At 47.0% G+C, this 20,546-nt stretch overlaps 1 protein-coding gene across 1 annotated transcript in view; it reads left to right on the top strand.

Annotated features, from left to right (window-relative positions):
* Positions 1-15,380: 15,380 nt before the first annotated feature.
* ets1 (v-ets avian erythroblastosis virus E26 oncogene homolog 1) overlaps positions 15,381-20,546 on the top strand; it is a 27,290-nt gene continuing 22,124 nt past the window's right edge. Inside the window, exons 1-2 of the mRNA XM_068745347.1 lie at positions 15,381-15,449; positions 18,067-18,217. Coding sequence (XP_068601448.1) covers positions 15,381-15,449; positions 18,067-18,217 — 220 coding nt within the window. The remainder of the gene's footprint in view (positions 15,450-18,066; positions 18,218-20,546) is intronic.

Raw genomic sequence — 20,546 nt, 5'->3', positions numbered from 1 at the left:
ATATTGAGAGTCTGTCCCCCCCCCTCCCTCCTCACTCGCCTAGTTTTAAAAAGCCCCCACCCCCACATAGTTAGTTTTCCTTTGCGTCTGAATTGCCCTCATCAATTCAAGCATAATTTTGGCGCAGATGCCAGACGTGGAGCCAGAGCTCCGAACGTGACCCGGCAAATAACACTTAAAAAAACTGTATTGATTTACAAATGTATTGCCACATTTAACATTTGTAGTTTTTTCTAAAGAAATGACATGAAAAGAAATAAATAAAAACCGTATATTTAAAGACTGAAATTGAATCCAGATTTTGCTACAAAAGTTCCTTTTAAATAATTTTAATTTTGGGAAAACGCACAGAATTCCAAAAGAAAACAACTTCAGATAAGAAAAAAAAAATCTGCTTTTATTTCATTCACAAATATATGCAAAGATTTAAGCTGGACTGATGTTGATTGATATTTTTTGCAGTGTTGGGGGTTCTGCCTCGGGGAGCGAGACCGGCTGACAGGGCCGGCCTGTCTGCTCTGGAGCTGGGGATCTGGTGGGGCTAAGCCCCCCCCCCCCCCCCCCCACCCTTGGGACCACCACATCTGGATCCTGCTAAGGGTCAAGGCTTCTCCTGCCCGAGGCCAATTCAGGCTCTTATAATGAAGGGAGACACCTTGTTTAACTCTTCATTGACTGGCTTGGCTTCATTTTTTATACCTATACATTCCGTCTGTGTTTCATAAATGCAGGGACATTAGTGATGAAGCAGCAAAACAAATAAAGATCCACTTGATAAGGACCTCACGCTGGTTAATCTCCATACAAGGCTTTAGGACCAGTCACACAAGTTCAGTTTTCCACCCTGCAGAGCTTATTTGGGTTTATTTCACCATTTTCCATCAACTAAAAGAAAAATTTACCCTCCACTCCCGCTCAGCGTAAATAACTGAAATGCAGCGTCATTGAAACTTTACAGGACGCCCGTCCTGACACAAAACCCTCGTGTTTACCTGAGACGTCCGATCCCCGAATCTAACAACCCCTCGCCGACGGTTTGTCTTCGACAATCGCACCACGTCTCTGTATCAATATACCTGTCACACCAGTCCTTAAGGCTTACTGGTGAGACTGGGGATCCAGGAACAACCAAGACCATAATGAATACAGCGGTAACAAACATTTTGGAAGGCCAATAAACAGATGCAAGTCGGTTTACACAGTGGACCACAGAACATCTGGCTTTCTGCTGGAACTAGACAGCCAGACATTTCTTCCTCACACCACCAGCCATACTCTGTCTCTGCACCGGGGCAACCAGCCAGAGCTAGGGGGTGAACACATGCATGCAGACTTCATGTTCAGGAGTCCAGGCACATCTTTTTAGGCTGATATTTAATCGTATTGTGCAGAGTTTAGTCAAAAAGCTTCGGAGTGGAGGTTTCTATTTGTCTCTGCAGGCAGAATTTGAAACATAAATGAAAAAAAAAAGAAGTAGAGAGAACTGGTCCCTCTCGACATTCTGTGAGTGTTGAGTTTGCAGCCTTATACGCTTGGATCATTTCTCCTCTTGTGTTAAAAGACAACCAGAGTCAAAATACGGAGGGCATATGTGCTGTAGTCTGCAGCACATAGACATGAACTGTCTGGCCCCTTTGCTCCAGGCCATAATTAATTTGAGATTTATTTTTATTGGAGAGTTCCAGTCTCGCCTGGCCTTAACCAAACAAAACCAAATGCCGAGCCGGGGATTTGCTTGAATGGGGAATATTTCTTTCGATTTTGCGCTGAGGCATGCCACATTCTGACCAATATCTCCCTCAACGTGAGCAAAGAGTAAGCAAAAGACACACAGCCCGAATCCAGGCAGGATATAAAAGAATAACATCATTGGAATCAGAAGAATCAGAAGTAATCCAGTTTGTGTTTAAATCAAGGAAACTATGAGCTGCAAGAACTGTAAAATTGACAGCACTAACAGAAACTATAGCAGGAGTTCTACTGGCCTGGTGTGCGTTTTAGAGCAGAAAGACTCATTTAAGAGCATATTTCCCCTCAAACATTATAGCTCAGCTCCTTCACAACAAATCAGGAATTGTTCAGAGCCCAGAAGTGCAGTCTCAGCACGCAGTGGCACAAACGCTGCAGCTGGATGAAAAGGGCCCTTATTCAAAAAAGGGAAGTAAGTCTTCAAAACATTCAGTCGCCTTTGGAAAAATACCTTGATTATGAAGATATTACCAAAGCTCGACTCTTCACAATGACCGAACAGTCCGCCCCCCCCCCCCCCCGCACCCCCCCCACACATGCCCACTCCAGATTATTATGATGGATGTCAGGAAAACGTCACGCAACCGTCCAAATTAGCTGACCCGACTGCGTAAAAAGCGCACGTTGAACTTGGCATTACGCGCGGCCATTATCCAGTCATACACCGGCTGATATTAACAAATATACACACATTTAACGGTTTGACTGCTTCGGATGTGTAGCAGTTAGGTTTTCACGCTGCGTCAAAACGCAATGCCTTTTTTTAAAAATGCGAAAACCAGATGTGAGCTGTTTGCTTGCTTTATTTACTTGAGAGAGAGAGAGAGAGAGAGAGAGAGAGACAGAGAGAGAGAGAAAGAGAGGTGACGCCATAGCAGCATTTTTGATTGAATACATTGTGTGTTCCAAAAAAAAGATATTTTCAACAGGTCTTTTATTCTTCAACTTTTATCAACATGAGACAGACTATACAAGTGATGAATGTAATATTGCAATAAATATTTTTTTTTAAAGAAAGGTGTGTCCCTCCAACATTACCTGATAGAACAGACGGTGGATTCTTACCTTGACGTAAGACGAAGTGTCAGGGACAGTTTGAAACATGTCGGCTCGACAGACAGGCCCACGGGTGCTCGGTATCCAATGGGCGCTGAGAAAAAGGAAAATATCAACATTGATGTTTATTTTTTAACCTGAGGGAAGGATCACTTCCTACAATGGCGCGCCGCAAACATCCACAAAGCAACGCGGGGTTTTGGGAACGTCCACGTAAACGCACGTGGTGTAAGCGCCCTCCCCGCGGCGTGCCTGACAGCGCACGCATCCCCTTTGATTCATTCAAGACCTCATTTTTCTCCAGACTGGTCTATCAGATGCGGATAGTGGTTTTAATTTCTGACTGTACATTAGCAAACACCAGCAGATGGCAATTACACCACCGGTTTAGGATGGATGACTTACCCGTAGTCGGCCAATCGGAGCTGGGGAGCTAAAAGGAGGGCCCCATCCCAACCCCCATCACCCCCCCCCCCCCCCCAAAGCTTACCACATATTGAAACACTTTTCGCTTTAATAAGTGCAGCTTACAAAGTCTAAGGTGAAAGGGCGCGCAGAGGACGGTGTCTTTAGCCCTTCCCTCCATGCGCAATCATTAGGAAAGCAGTGGCACAAATAGCTTGTTCTATAGACTGCGTGATGGACGCATGCAGGCGGGCCTCTCTGCGTGGCATTCAGGACGCACGGGCCACGGGGACGTCGTTCTCCTGGTCTGACCTTTGTGGATTATAAGTAACGAATCAGGACCACTTTCAGGCCGGCTATATTTAGCATATAGCTATCAGTGGATGCAGACCACGGGGCCTTGTGGTCCCAGGCCGAGACTTGACCCCCCCCAAAATAATGCCATTAAATAAATGAGACGTTGCGCGATTTCTGCTTTAAATCGGGTTTGATATTATAGTTATTATTTTATTTATCCACAATTCCTGACCCCCTGATGAATTAGAGTAGTGGTATTGTTTCAATACTTGTGGGGGACCAGTGTGTTTCTTTTTCTTTCTTTCTGAAGGCAAATGCGAGGCTCGCCTCATAAAGTTCCCCAAATGCGTCCAATTTCTACACGGTAAAAAAAAAAAAAAAAAAAAAAAAAGCGCATAGGATTTCGCATCTGCAGCCAATTAGGCGGAGGAGGACTGGGTGAATAACGGCGTGAACCTCCCTCCGAGACGGCCCCGTGGGCCGAGACCCCTCTAGTGTTACATTTTAAGCATCTTACCTTTGCTGTTATCCATCATGCACGAGAGCCAAATGATTTTCAGCTAAGACGCATTCTTTGTCTTCTGTTTTTCTTGCGCACAAACTTCTCGAAATAAGCTGACAGACAATTGAACTGACTAAAATGTCCGTAATAAAGTCACGCGACGTGCAAGTGATCAACACGAAGATAAAAAAACATTCATCGATATCGTCTTGTGTTTTTGATCGATGCACATAAAACATAGGCCTTTTATATATATATTTTAATAATCAGTCCGGTTATCAATAAAAAGCAAGAAAAAAACAAGAGGAAATGATTTATTATCCTTCTGCATGCGCGCATTCGCTCCAGTTTGCGGGAATGCAGCGAACGCACGCAACTCATGCGTGACTCACCGCACTCACCTGTCGTTTCCGCCTTCACCTTTCGGTCTTCTTCGTCAATCCGATCGCTCGTCTGACAATTTTTTTTAAATATTTACTCCCGTCCGAGAAAACTCCGCGCTTTCCACGGATGATGACAGTGAAGTTATTTTGAAAGCGGCTGTAACGGAGCGCCGGGTGCATGAATGGAATGGAAACGTTGCTGAGATGGGGGAAAGCTGCGACCAATGAGCGGCGAGAGAAAACCTCCCCTTGCCTACCGTGTGAGGCCACTGAACCGTGAAATAGGGGAGAAGAGAAGGAGCGCCGTAAATCTGCTGTTAAGCTTTTTGGTCAATAGAAAACACGACGTCTTTTTTTTTTTTTGTCATTTTTTATAGTAGAAAGTTGTCATTCCGTTTTTACGCACCAACATCAAAGGAATGGTGAATGTATGTTAAGCCTTCCTGAACCTCAAAAGCGCCACAAACATCTCTACGAAAACATTAGTCTTCCAAGAAAGTGTCATTGCGCATTTTCTCAACCTGCAGACTTTCTTTCCGTGAGTCGCGAACAATTTGTCTTCAAAAGACTGATGATAACCGCAAAAAAAAAAAAAAAGAATTTTATCTGATACATCTTTATCAAACTCATAAAAGAAAGTTTAATGTGGAGTATTTATTTTTTAATAAAGAGAGATTCTGGTTTTCACACCTTCTGGAAAACAATCCACCATGAAGACCATCACGCACATCAGTTTAAATACACGAAACAGTCATTCATTCATATCCATTCATGTGTTCTCATGGCGACGGCTCCCGGAGGAGCGCAGCAACAGCACGAGTTCCTCTGCAGCGGGTTTGTCTTTTCCTGCTCATTTGACCCCACTCAGTTCACTAACTTCATTTCCTTCACATTACAGCTCTCGTCTTTGGACCAGGGGTCTCCCCCCCTAAAAAAAAGGATGCGGCGCAATCCACGGCGAGGAAAGTCGCCCAAGCGTTGCGTTTTATAGCCTCATCAAGCTCGCAGTTTCACGCAGAGCAACCAAAGTGCAGCAGATAAGTTGCCTGGGACCCTCCGCACCAGAGAGCTATAAAATAGGTCCAAAATTAGTCTCACAATTTAAATCTGTCGCGCTAATTTCAGCTCTTATTTCAACGCAACAGGAATCAATTATGCGTAAAAAAAAGAGTTTTTCTTTTTTTTAATTGTGACTTTGATTTATGTTAATAATGAATTGATTAATGTTTCACGGATGAGTAAGAAAGACAAAGGGAACTTTTAAGGAAGTAAAATAATTATTATAATAACATGATTTTTACAGTCTGGAGGGAGGGAGGGGGGGGGGGGGGCATCTGGGAAAAAAAGGTCGCCTTTCATCACTGGCTATAGGCCTTGTGTTTGTTGCGCCGTTTCCTAATGCAATGATTAAAAACAACAACACCGATAAAAGTGTTCCCAGCACCGAACAATGGACGGAAAGCCCGACATCCGTTTCACTGCCTTCCTCAGGATGCAGCACAGGACGTTTTATAACACATTTTCAGCCGCAAATGAAAAAAGAAAGAATATTTCGTAATATTCTATTCAGCGAGGGGATCTAAGTAATAATAAAGGTGGATAATAAACCTTTTCACTGGGATCGTTGAATGTAAACACTTTGCGCAACTGTTTTCGTTCCCGCTCACTCACTTCGCGCTTGTCTAACCTCAGAGCGCACGCGTAATCACATTTCAACCGGCACCGTGACCGTTATTAGAGGTGAAGCTGCGACTGTCTGAAATGTGTGACGCATGATTGCAGTTAGAATGTTATACTTATTTCAGTTTCGGATTTCTCATTCTAAAATGAAACGCGAGTCTGCAGGTGATGATTTAGAAACACAAAGATCTGCTTTTTACGCAGCAGCTTTAACGCAACATCCCTCTGACGCGTCACAGCGAACAATCTGCCATCCCACCCAAAAAACATTTGATATGTCCAACCGACACAGACGCGCGATTACATCTCCCAGAGTAAATGACATTTACTCTGAACTGTAATGAGTTATTTATTTAGATGAAGAGGCGACCGAGAGATGATCTGGAGATGGAGATCAGTCCCATTCCTCTCTCTCTCTCTTTTGTTGCCTCCGTAGGGAGAGAGAAAATGGCAGTGTGATACCAGGGAATGCAGGGCAGAATATTAAATCTCCTATAACGCATGCATGGCTTCCAGACACGGAGCAACAGCACGGCGCTCGCACATTCGTGCGTAATAGCGGTTTGATGGCTTTGAATCACAGTCTGGGGACGCATTTCATGACGCGACAGTCGCATGAAACATTAATGATGACGACACTGCTTTAAAAAAGGTTTAAAAATGGAATGAAGAAGATGCAGAACTTCTCAAAAGCCCCTGAACGCAGCTCCGGAGAGCGGCGCGCGGATGCGCGTGTGTGGCGATGATTAGCAAGGGGAAGTATTAAATTAAAGTTCGGCAGTCGTTTTATGAGCGGAGCATTTCTGAAGGTAATACCGGCATCCCTATAAACGAACGACCTCCCATCGCCTCCTGATGTGTTGCCGCTCATCAGCTCCAGATAGAAAAGGGCCGATTCGTCCACTGTGTGACCTCATCCACTCAGTCTTGGTATTCTCTCTCTCCCCCCGGGGGGGTTATAACTCGGGAGAGCCGATGTTTGTGGAAGGACATGTGGTGTCGAGACAAAATGGATGTTATCATTCTACAATGCGTTCTGGTATGCACTTAATCAAAAGGAAAGGGAGTGCGTTTGGGTCATTGTCCATGTGGATGGCTCTGCTTTAATAAGTGTGTGTGTGTGTGTGTGTGTGTGTTCGTGTAATTGGTTTTTTCTTTTTATAGGGCGTGTGCGTGGATTTCCCAAACCACTTATCTTGTGTCAATTCGGCCACGGACACACCCTGGTCCAGACATGGGCGAAAAGGGCGCTCGCTTTACAGTTTAAATCAATCTCAGTGGCCCAGGAGGGGGGGGGGGCGGGATTCATCCCACGAACAACACGAGGCTGCAATAAAACCCACGAAAATGCCTGCTCGTGTGGAAAAAAAAAAAAAGCAGGAGGCAAGCAGCGCCATTTATAAATCCTAAATCATCCAGTGACCGCTCATCATTCAGCGCGTTTTTAACGGCCCTTACAGGAACGCAGCAGCGAGTGGAATGGATCTGCTGTCACCTCTCATTTGGGTCCGGCCCGCCGGCGCAATAAGAACCGCGTTGTTCCCTGGAAAGCCGTGCGCCCGGGCTGAGCTCTCAGGTTCGGGCTTTTTACCCCTGTCCCGCATTCTCAAGGCTTTTACTTTGAGGCCCGTGTCCCCCCCCCCCAGCCCCCACCCCCACCCAGCCCAGACATGTCTGACAGGCTGAACCCGATGTGGGCTGCTCACCAGACTACAAAAATCATTCATCTGTGCCTTAAGATGGTCAAATCTGGATCCAATAAAGGGGAGCTCGCCTATTGATCCCATTCATGCATGGGGGGGGGGGGGGGGGGGGGGGGGGCACTGCCGGCTCTCGCCACTGGATGGCTCTCTGGCTCAAGCTACAGGCAGCTCATTGAGGCTTAAAACCTTCTTTTCTTCTCACATTATGGATAAAAAGAAAGACATTCTTTCCCATAAATCAGTTCAGATGATTATTATTAAAAAAGTGTGGAGATCATCCTGATGTATTTGTTTTGTTTTTAGATACTTTAGATTTATCCAGACGCACGATGGGTTCTCCTTCCAAATGATTTGAAGCTTTAAGGGGGGGGGGGGGGGGGGGGGGGGCAGGGGTTACAGAGGGCAACAACACCAACCTCAGGTGAAACATGAAGCACTGCACGCTGCCATGCGCTGACGCTGCGCCGGCCAGAGGAGCACACATCCCATAATAACGCGAAGGACGTCGAAATAGAGAAGTGAGACATGCACTTTCAGGGTTGTGTTTATGTGTTGGTGAGGGCACTACCCCGAATGCCAAAGGCAAACCACAGCATTCCACGCCGGGCTCTTAAAGAGACAGAGTTTTTGCTGTCATCATGTGTATTTGGGGAGTAAAGTGTTAACACATGGTGAGGGCTGTTTGAGAGCCACAGAAGTCGGTAGGTGGTCATGCCAGCTCTCGCTCGATTGCCATCTGACAAGGCCTCGTCAGCTCAAATGGCACGCCAGGCAGTGTTTTATTACAAATATAAATATTTATATATATTGTGATGTGGAAGCAGATAAATTCATATTTACACCAGCGTTTTTATTCAAAGCCAAACAGACATTTAGTTTGCTTTCTGTTGTGCTCCTGTTGAAGTGCTGCGTCCTGCATTACCGACATGGGCTGATAGAGGGCAGAGTTGAGCTGTGGAAAAGAAATGTGCCAGCAACAACAACGCGTGAAGTCAGGTCTCAGTTCAGTTTCATTACTTTACTGCAGCTCCTATAAAGTCAGCTGACATCAGATTATTCTGTCGGATTCCCCTGAGAAGTTGAAACTTGAGCTGCAATTCCAATTAGACTTAATTTTTAACCTGCATTTATTTTTATTTTTTGTTCTACAGTGACAATCAGCAAATCTCAAACATTACATATATTTAATGTATAAGGCTTGGTGGTGCCATACTGAAAGCATCTTAGATCCAGAGACAGCAGAGTAGTGGTGGTGGTGGTGGGGGGGGGGGGGCTATGAATGATGACAGGCCCAGCTTGCGAGCAGAGGAGGAAATAAAAAAGCTTGCTGCAAGGAAGAGAGAGAACAAAGACAAGAAAGAAGACAAGACAACGGGAGAGCTGTGTAGGTGTGAGGAGGGAGGTGAAGGTATGGTGGTGGTACGGTGAGAGAGAGAGAGAGAGAAGCTGTCTTTTTGATGTTGTTGCTTTCGAGAAAGAAAGGAAGAAAGGATAGAGAAGGAAATGTGGGTTAGGCCGGTAAAACGAGAAATCGACTCTTTCTTCCCTGAAAATCTGTTAAAATCTGAACCCGGCATCCTTAGAACATCAGCCGAGCTCTAAAAATAACACAGTTTCTGCACAGTAAGAGGTGGGAGTGGGAATAGGGGTGAGTGGGGGAGGCTGGTCAATGGGAACGGGAATCATTGTGTGAGATGGAGAGAAAATAAAATAAAAAAGAAAACAGCAGGCATCGGTTGAGTGAGAGGAGTAAAGAGATGGAACCTTTACAGTAAATCTATGTAAATATGTGACCCTTTCGCTAAAAGGCACTCGGGTGATGCCCGCTGCTCTTTTCCAGGAAGTTGGTCATCCACAGATGGAGTGGGACTCGTCATTTCACCCTTGGGGGGGGGGGGGGGGGTCAAGAGTTTGTTCTGGCCCGGCGACCATGAATGTCGCTGGTGAGGATCGTTAAGTCTTCAAAGGTTGTGTCTCTGTGTCGTCGATCGTTACAGGGGCAAAGTTAGCTACCAAGCTAATTCCATTTGGTAATTCCTTACCAAATGGATGGAGCTACTGAAGTGTGCCCCCCCCCCCACACACACACCCTTCATGTCCTCCGTACATCCCATCTTCTTATATAGCAGCAAGCCATTTCCTGTGCTTTTGATGAGAAACAACTTTTCTTTTTTGCAAAGTAAAAATGACTTTAATAGTTTTAGACAGGCAAACATCAGACAAGATGACAAAAAAAGTTTGCGCTAAATTAACGTGTTAGAGTTAGTATTTATGTTCTCCTCTATACCTTCCTGTTTGTCGCCCGTGTGCTTTAAAATAAAGGTCAGTGGGAATCTTTTTCGACCCCGAGCTTGTCGGTTCGGACGTGATGTTCAGGATTGACAGACACAAGACAGACCCGCTTGAAAAGCAGCCACTGACAAACAGCTCCTTCTTCCCTCTCATCGGCATGATAAGCCCCCTTCGCCTCCTCTGCAGTCCCATCATGGGATGGGGGGGGGGGGGGGGGGGGGGGGCTGAGTGAACCCGACGGGTCTCCGGTGGCGCTGATGTCTTTATCAGTGTGAACAAAACGGGGGTGTGGAGGACCTGATGATGCTTCTTCCTCACAAGTGTCCAGATCACATGGTTTCTGAGTTTAAGACCTCGTCCTGCGTCTTTTAAGTTAAGTTGTTCTCACTGCTGTCAATGCCTGCTGTCTGTCAATGCGCGTGTGCACCCCACCCCCCTCCTCCTCTCCCCAGGCGTCCCTCACGTCTCTAATGAGGGCGAGCGTTACACAAGCAGCCAGAAAACGCCGAATTACATGACAAGAATCTCGTTCTGGGACGCTAATGAAGAGGAATAGTGCAGCAGACGCCAATGGAGTGGTGATGTGTGTCTATGTATGGGGGGTGGGGGTATTTCGGAGGAGTGTTTTTGGCGCCAGTTCAGCAGCTTTATCAACCGGGGTCATGTTGGACTCTCCGACCCCCCCCCCCCCCTCCCCCATCTCACTTTTTGCTTTCATCTTAATACACAAATACACAAAAGATTGTCATCAGGGTATCATCGGATCATCGGTGTCACACTCAAACGCGCAATACCGCAATACCACAAGCTACCGCTGCTGTGGCTAGTCGTTAGCGTGTGGACACACACCGTTAACACAACGGCGACTACACACACACACAACCTAAAGACAAAACCCACTCACAGAGGAAACAGAGGAGAAAAAGGGAGGGACGGCGCGACCTGGGCTCAAATCCAACCACTCAGCGTGCGCTTTTGGAAGAACTCCTCCTGTCAGGAGACGCGCTCGGACAGAGGAGCGCTGTCCCGCTCCATCCCTGGCGGGGCGCTCGAGAAACACGAAACATCTGGGGGGCGATAGTGGGACGCTCTTGACATATCAAATATTGAGGATGTTTGTCTTATTTACAGGGCCTATTTAGGACTGTTTGGCAACTTGGCAGAGGGATTGGCGCTTTAATTAAAGATAATATCTGGAGTTAATGTCGCCCCCCACCTCCCCTCAGACCTTTGCCTCAGTGCAACAAAGTCAGGGTTCTCAGAGCGACTGGTGAAAGTCCTCGCCACGAACACTTCTAAATGGAGCCAGTCAGGCCTGATACAAAAAAAAAAGCTTCTCCATGTTCTTTGTTCCACTGTAGTTACTGCCTCATGTATTCCTCCCTTTCTTTCTACCCGTGCCAACAGCAACGCAGGCCTCTCTCAGGCCCAAGTCCACCGCGGCGATGGCACATTGATACTCTGGTAAAATATTACATCCTCGCTTTATTCCCTTGAAGCAGGCTTTAATCTATTAATATCACCGGGCAGAGAATAAAACAGAGTTTTCAGCAGCAGAAAGATTAGGCCTGTGCTCCTCCTCGCTGAGCACCGTGGCTCGGAAACGCTGAGGCCCAAAATAGATGTTCTCCTCATAAAGGGCTCCTTCTTTGTAGTTGGCGTACAGCAACAACATCTGCAGGGCAGTTTCTATGGGGGGGTGGGGGGTGGGGTGGGGGGGCAGATTTGGGCAGGCTATCAAAGAGAGGCGATCTCCTGCGAGAAGTGGTGGGTGGAGAACTTCCATATTCTCCTCGTTTCTTCCCTTCTTTCTTCTTTTGCTCTTGCCCTTTATCTGTCGCTTTCACACACACACCTACACGCACACGCACACGCGCGCACACACACACACACACACACACAAACCCTCCTGGAGCAATCAGGACAATGCTAATAAAAGACCATTAATATCACCTGTCAGTGCTATCTTTGGAAGATCTAAAAAAGAGCAAATGAGACAAAAAGGATTCACGCAATCCAGCCTGTGGAACTGGCGGAGGACAGGATTGATTTAAATTAAGAAATGAATCAAAGGCTGCAAGAAGGCCCGGCTTCATGTCTGCTAAAGTATTGTTGTTTTGTTCTGCTTGGGTATTCTCCTACATATTAAATAGACTTGACAATGAAGTTGACTTTGACCTCACCTGAACTCCAGATGCCGTCTTTGAAGGTCTAGCAATGGGGATTTAAGGGGGGGTGGTCTATGGTTAGGAATGGAATGCGATATTCCCAACCATGTCTTTTTTCCATGTATAATCACCTAAAACTGAGAATCTTGGTGTTTTCGTTTCCTTACAAAGTGCTTCTTTGTATCAACACGAGGAGCGGAAGCACCGGCTTGTCTTTACAGCTAGAAGCTGCACAGACAAACCAAGACGGCGGCTTCAGAAACCGAGTTCAATAACGCTGAATTCTCATCAGAAAGGATGAAACCAGGCGTGTTCTTCACGAGGAGACGCACTGCCGATCCATTAAAGCCACAGCGGCCCACAAGCGGAGGCGCTGCAAGGCTGCGCTAAACGATGAAGGCCCCAAACCTCCTGCTGGTCTTCAGACTTACAGCTTTTGCTGGTGGTGACGGCACTTTGTGTTTAATGCGAAACATGAGCGCCGCCTTGCACATGAATGGAGCCTCTGCTGAACAAGGTTGCACCACGATGGGCGGTGAAAGGCAATGGGGGCCCGTGCGATGATGGCGGCGTCACGCGGAGCAGAAGTGTACATCGCGGGCCTCGCCTTTGAACCGGTGAGCCGGCTAATCGAAACAGGACCGGGGCATCGGCTGAAGATCTGGATCGCATTCGTCCCTGCTTTTATTCAAGTTAGGCCTCATCACAGGGGCACGTCCCCCTCTTTTTTTCTCCCCACACGCCAATAAGTCACGCCCTTGCCTTTTTGCCCTCGACGTGTTGCCCATCTGTGCCCCCCCCAGAAAGTCAAGCGATTCAGATGGGGGTCTTGAGAAAAGGCAGCCTGCCTGCCACGGAGCCCCTTGTGGTACTTCTTCACGCTTCTCACCTTGGACTTGACCCCATCTTGGAGCTCTACACACACGCACCCCCCCCCCCCCCACCCCACACACACACACACACACCGAGATCTTTAAGATTTACTGTTAAGAGCAGCGGCTGTCACGACGTTGGAACCGTGCACTTTCTAATTCAAACAAATGCTTCAGCCAGGGTCACGGAATAATCACGGAGTCACAAGGTGTTTCGGAGGACTCACAAGTGTTGAGTGTTACGCTGATAGAGAGAGAGAGAGAGAGAGAGAGAGAGAGAGAGGCAATGGTCGACGTGTCCACCTCGCAGAGTGGAATCAAATGAAATATATGTGTGAGGAGTGAGGAACTTTATAGCAGAAAGAGATAAAGCTCCTTTACGTCAGAGCATGGATGCAGATCTCGGATCTTGTTTTTGGACCCGGGAGAAACTTCTCATTTCAGACAAGAGTAGCCAAAATGTTTCTGTCATAGCTTCAGTCAGGTGGAACAAGGTGGACGATAGACAGTTGCTGATGAAATGATTGAACATTTCTAGCCTTGATGGCAGATTTCTCACCACGTAAATACTCTTTAGTGTGTGTGTTTAAAACAAGCCGTGACCTGGTGTGACACACACACACGCACACAAGCACAGATGTGTTTTCAGATGACAACATCACAGGAAGATCAGCCATTGTCATCCCCCCCTTATTCTCCGTACATGTAATGTGTTCCTGCCCGTTTCCCTTCCTCTTCCGCAGAAACAGTCTGTGGACTGTCGGTAAAAACAAAACAAACACATCAACAAACGTAATTAAAAACCCAACTTGATTTAAAGAGGCAAAAACGTTGCCACAAGTGGGAAACATCTGGATGATCTGCATGCGTAACCCCTTAACTCCTCTTATGCCTCCAGCGTGGACTCCGAGCCCACTTTGCGCGCTCATCCACGCGGTTTTGGAATAATAAAGGGAAGTTGGATGGCAGATGGATGAGGACTGGAAAAGTTAGAGCGCATTATGTGCGCGTTTACACCTGCACTGAGAAGTCCGCAGATACAAAGGGTAGTGGGGGTGTTTTTTTTTTTTGATTGCGGGAGGGGAGGGACTCCAGCGTGCGTGATATTCCTTCCTCCGTGGGGCTGGCTGCGAGCAGGTACAGCATCTCTGCAGTCCGCCGCTCAGCTGTCACGCTCAGCTGCACAGGAAGCTTCTCGCACCGCAGCCGGTAAGTGCAAAGAAGTTTGCGTTTTTTTGTAGCGACATTACGCACCAATCAGCAGATTGGATCAGGCCACGCGTGATTGTTATCGATGTTCCTTTGATGAACCCACGATGGGAAGAGTTGGCTGAAAACTTTCTGCTTTTCCTGTTAGGAATAGCAGCGCAGCGCGGTTTTCAATTTAACTCGAACTAGTTTGTATATATTTATTTCTTTTTGCGATCTTTTCACTGCGTTCAAAATGCAATGAAAGATAAAGTTGCGTGACAATAGTTCATAAACTGCCTTTGAACTGAACCTTCTATTAACACAAAGCAAATTATTTCTTTTTGTTGTTGTGACATTTAAGTAAAAGAAAATCACGTGACTGACTTCATTCTGATTGGCGCATTATTGACTTTGTTTAAGGGCATCGAAACAAAAGCCTCTGCTTCTTTTCGAGCCGATGAACATCTGCAAGCATTGAGTGTTTGGCGCATCTTCCTCCCAGTCAGTCGGCAGCTGAAAGTGAGGAAGATGAGCCACCATTCCTCCTCCAACGCGATCCTCGGGCTCCTCTCGCTGTCTCTTTTGTTGACACTGCGTCAACCAAATAACGTTAAGTGATAAGCAAAGTGTGTAGGAGGGGGGAGGAAGAGGAAGGGGAGGATGAAGGAGGAAAAGGAGGTGAGGCAGATGAGGAGGAGGTTTTCTCTTTCATGAGGAGGTGGGAGTGAAATGATGGAAATGTTAGGTCGACAAGCCTCTGGATGGATTTGCCTTGGCTTAACCCCCCCCCCCCCCCCCCAGCCCCCCCTCATAAAAATCAGCTGTGTTTACTTTAAATAAAAAATCTTGAGTCCTTTACCCTAAGTCTATTTAAAAATTCACCGTTTTCACCTTCCGAACTGAGAAGCCGATGCTGCAGGATAAACGCAGCTCAAATATCCCTACTCCGTCCCCCCCCCCCCACACACACACACACACGTAAACAGTGCGTGGTAGATACTGCAGGTCGCTCCACCCTGCCTCGTCTGTTTATGTGTTGATCCTTCCAGCAGGCCCTGCTCCTCCCGTCCACGGTGCTCCTGATGAGTTACTACATGGATCCAGTTTCTTCCTACCCGGCCCTTCACCCCTGTGACCGTCTGGGCGCAATGGTAAGACCTCCCTCGTAAATTACCTCATTTTAAGGGCGGCCTCGGGTACCTGCCACACAGTTGGCCAGGAGCATGCGTGTGCATTAGCTGCTCAGCCATATGGCAGTGCAGGAATGTGTGCAGGAGGTGCACAAACGAGCCGTTTGCCGGAACTCTGGATCCCATCAACCTCACAGGAACAGGCTCGATCTGAACATGTTTCTCCTCGCCGGGGTTGAGGCGGCCACGAGTTGCCCTGAATCGGCACAAGCTGTTCTCTCACGATTTCCTCAGCAGTTGGGAAACAGAGCCGTTGAACAAGGCGGTCCTCCACAGAGCTGTGAAATCGCCTTCATGGATTTTGCCGCCTTGTGCAACCTCCCAGCAATAAGACGCACTTCTCTTTTAGCAAGAGACATCGTAATAAATATGGAGAGCTGCAGGTCCCCAGCCTCGCCTCTAAGCGATCAAATCGGAGTCAGATCATCCTTGCTGATATTGGCGGTATTCTGCTTTGCGAGAACGCAGGGGCTTCTTAACGCTTTCCAAATGAGCGAGCTGAAGACAGAGGCAGAGGCGGCGGTAGCCGGAAACATTGGGATTCCCGGCAGATCAGCATTTGACCGCCGAAGGCCAAGGAGCAGCAAAATAAATGTCCCCATTTGTATGCAGGGCACCGGCACATTAGGACAAGAGACTGAGGTTATATGCAAATAGCATCTCACCCTGCCCGGTGCAAAACATAGAAAGATGCAGCTCCGCGGATCCTAATTGGCTCAGGTGGTTTGCCTTTGAAATTGAGACGACTGTGTACCGGGGGGGGGCAGACTCGACCCGGGGGTGAAGCTGGGTCAACCTGGCGGCTCTGTTCTCTCGATTTGTCACGATTTATCCGGCAAATGCAGCAGGTCCTGGTGTTTTTACCACTTAGTGATCGGCAGCGTCTTACGTGCTGCACAGAGACGGTGGAATCAGGACGAGCAAAACGGTCTGCAGCGATGCAAAAAGAACTCAAACCAAAAAACCAAACAAGCGTCTCGTGTTCTTTGTCCTGCAGCTAACTGTTATAATTTAAAGAGTTCAGGCATTCGTGAGTTTTTAGTTTTTCATGTCAGATATTCATTTTGTGGGTGTGGTTTTTAATTACAACTCACAGGTGTCTTTATTCACACCTGCCTGATAGCTGTTAGATCCTGCGATTCTATTCCAGGCACCACAAGAAAACACACACAGAACTATCACCAAAAATACGAGATTGGAAAGTCTTAACCAATCAGAGTCTGAGTATTTTAATACTCTTACCTTTTAAATGCTGCTCATTTCTGTGTTTATGACCCTGCTGTCATTAAGTTCCTCATCAATTGCAGTATTTCTACCATTAGATGCAATGCATCTTCAAGCTTGTTGCTCGTCTGCCCGCTTCTTTTCTAAAACTGATGTGATGTAACCGCAGGACTTATGATGTCATCACCATCCGTCCTCTATATTGGGCTATCTGCAGCCCATAAATAATCCACGAGGCTCCCTCCATGCTACCTCTCTCAGACCCAAACTCACTGAAGGAGGCAGTCGGGCCAAAACCCTCCGGAGGACCTCGTAAACTGTCCTCACCGACCCGTCAGCAAAGCTGGTCGGCTACTGATGAAACGCTGCTGTTCTTAAAGAGCGGCGTCTTATCAGATCAGCAGTTACGCACATGCGTCTGTCGTGAGGGGGCCTTACCGCCATGCTTATTGCAAAATGTGACCAATGCGAGGCTTTCCTGTTACGTCTAAGGAAGGGCCAACCTTGAAATTAGCAAATAGTGAAAAAGCACATTCTGATGTTTGCAAATACTTTGAACTGGATGTTGGCAGTCAGTATTTTTTTTTATTTCATTTGCCACAGAATCTTGTAAGGAAAAAAAACAATGCATCTGCCCTGAAACGCTGGACGACATCTTCAGAATCCCTTGTTTATTGTCAAGCGGAAGTTTTGCTACGCTAAAAATGGCCGATCTGCTCCACTATCTCCTGTGTCCACATTGAATCTCATATCTGTCCCAGCTCCCCTGTCAAGCGCTGACTTTAGACTTCCTCCCCGAGAGCAGCCTCTTACGTGAGCGTTTCTGTGATAAGTGGGATAAAACAACACGCCGAAGATAAAGCCAACGAGGCGAATTTAGCTGGAGGAGTTATCTTTGTGTGTGTGTGTGCGGAGGGGGGGGGGGGGCAAAGATGATTTCTTTTTTCTCCCAAAAGCCAAGGTTACAAAGCCACTGGATAGTTTGATCAGTTGCTTCTATAAATGAATCTTTCAGGACATCCATAAAGTTTTTACATGCGTTGATCCCCCAAGTTATTCCAGCTGTTTAGATCATTGATGTTAAGGATTAAATTCCACCGTGAACCCAAAAGTTTAAGCCCGTTGATCCGGATCCTCAGAACCGCAGTCATAAGCGGAACCGATCAGACACGTATGAGCCACACGGTACCTGCCCTACTCCAACAGACTTTGGCATCAGGTAACCTTTTCCAGGCCATTTTTCATTGTAGGACGGCACAGGCCAAGCGGAGCTTGTCGTCACGGCGATGATGCGTGAAACTCCTGGCTATAGCTCAGCGATCTAACGATGCCAATGATGCCACTTCACTTCCAGAGGCAGAGCGGAGGGGTGGCGATGGACCCTCACACCCTGCAGTTCCCAGCTGTGGTTCACCCTCAGCAGCCGTGCTGCCCATCGCAGCCCATTTACCTCCAGGACATACCCCTGCAGGAGGTCCCCAACGGAAGCGACGCCTGCCATGCAGGTGAGGAATGGACTCTGCTGGCCAGAACTCAAACATGAGCGGTCGGACACACCGGAGCGTCCATGTCTGAGGTTTCAACACTTACTTTTAGCGCAGAGGCTCAGCCTGTTGACTTGCTAGAATAGATCAGCCTTTCTTTTACACTCATTTTCTTTTTTTTTTTTAACCAACCAAATGTTCCGCATGTTCAAGCCTTGGGTTTACTTTTATTACCGCCGCCGAGGCGAGGCGGAGGTTACGTAATCGCCGGCGTTTGTCTGTTTGTCTGTCTGAATGTCTGTCTGTCCGTCCTTAGCAAGATAACTCAAAATGTTCTGCACAGATCTTGATTACATTTTTGGGAAATGTTGGGAATGTTACCAGGAAAAGATGATAACATTTTGGTGACGATCCAGAAGAGATCATGGATTCTGGATCAGTTTGAAATGTTTATTAACATTGCAGCCAATGGAGCTTCAAATGTGTTCCTCAGTATCTCGGTTGATCATTGAGCGATGTTTATGGAATTTGACACAGTCATTTAGGGTGGAGTCTCTATCTCACCCCTTTTCATGGTTGGTGTAAAAAGATCCCAAGAACAATGTATAACCTTTTGGTGGTGATCCAGATCAACATGTGGGGGGTGTAAATCCATTGCGAGGGGAATGAGCTGCTTGGCGGAGGTCTGCTCTCTCTGAGTGCTTTTCTAGTTTTATTTTTTTCCAACTGGCTTTATTTAAAGCTGGAACATTCCTTCCAGTGGATTTGCCTGCTTTGACTCATCCTCAAAAGTGAATGATTCTGGAGGAGTTGGAATCATGCCAAGGAAGAAGAGCAAGGGGTCCTTGGGGTGGGGGGCAATAGCTCTCTTCTGTCACCTCCCTGAACTGGATGCAGGCGGGGGGGGGGTTAATACAGGGGGCCAAAGGGCGGCCATCTTTTTCCTAAACCTCTGGTTTGGTCTCTGGAGAGTCGGAGGGGTCCCGAGTGTGCGTGTGTGTTCACGGATGTTTGCGTGTGTGTTTATGAATGTGTACGAGGGGGAGTCGGGATTTGGGATTAGCTGATATTTGTTGCCAGAGACACACTCCTCTGAAACGCCCACTTCATTGCTCCCAGCGCTAAACCATCGACATAAACACTGCTGAGTGGAACAAAATGACCAAACGTTGACCTTTTCTATTTGGTCCATCCCTCAAATCCTTTTCTCATGCAGGTCTGAGAGCCTCGGAACCACCTTTAAGCTTCTTGTTGGCGTCGCACGCAGCTGCTGACGGTTATTGTGCTACCAACATGTGGCATTATGAGCCTGTGCTAACCTCATAGCCGTTAAATACCCTCCGGAGCAGTCTCCACACCTTTGACTCGCTTCTCTCAGGCTGAAAAACGTCACTCCTTGAATATTTTACGCTTCAGAACACACTTATTAAGTGCTCTATACTCTATAATTAGAAATAGAGGCGCAGACGTTTTAGCCCGCTCCTGCAGCGGACGCCTTTGATGCTTCAGAGGGGTCTGATTGAAGGTTTCACCATTCGCTTCGCATCGCTTGTTGCATTTTTTTCTTTATTTTTATCTAATAATATACTTTATCTTTATGTACCAACAAACTTCTTAATTGTGTACAAACTTTTAGGCCACTGGGGGGCAGTAGAGACAAGTTGCGACCACTTTGCCCACATATTTCCATCTCCTAAATTGATCTTTTCTTCAAACAGTCAGTATTTGCATATCCAGATGTTACAGCACCATACTATGACTCCTTTTGGAGTACTAATTAGGGCCACATGATAAACTTCTATCTCTCTCTCCTTTAAACTTGTGTTGTCCAACAACATCGGAGGCAAATATCAGGCTCTTTATCCTCAAATATCTCTCTGTTTTTGTCCAATGGGGGCCAAACAAATATCAAGGCGGTAATGTGCTCACTCACTTTTGTTCCGTTGCTAACAATTCAACGTACTGAATGTGAGGAAGACGTCGGAACGTTGGGTGTTAAAGATCCATCGCAGGTTTGGCCCCGAGCCCAACGTCACACACTCGGCTTCCTGACAACAGCCATGACACGGCCGTGTTTACGCTAACCCGACCGGTGTGCCTAAACACGGTGTGTGTGTGTGTGTTGTAAAATCCAGATGCAGATATCCCTCACACACACACACACACACACACAAACTCTGCCACGTCACGCCGTGATGCACACTTCACATGTCCATTCATTAAATTCACACCCTGTTCTCTTGTGTGTATTGTATTACAGCATCCTCTCATTCAGTAAGTCACACACACACACACACACGCACACACACATGCACATCCTCTCCCAGGCACTCATGAGTTCACTGTACAT

Source organism: Brachionichthys hirsutus, chromosome 11, assembly GCF_040956055.1.
Source record: "Brachionichthys hirsutus isolate HB-005 chromosome 11, CSIRO-AGI_Bhir_v1, whole genome shotgun sequence".
Taxonomy (NCBI): Eukaryota; Metazoa; Chordata; class Actinopteri; order Lophiiformes; family Brachionichthyidae; genus Brachionichthys; species Brachionichthys hirsutus.
This window is presented reverse-complemented; position numbering and strand designations above follow the sequence as displayed.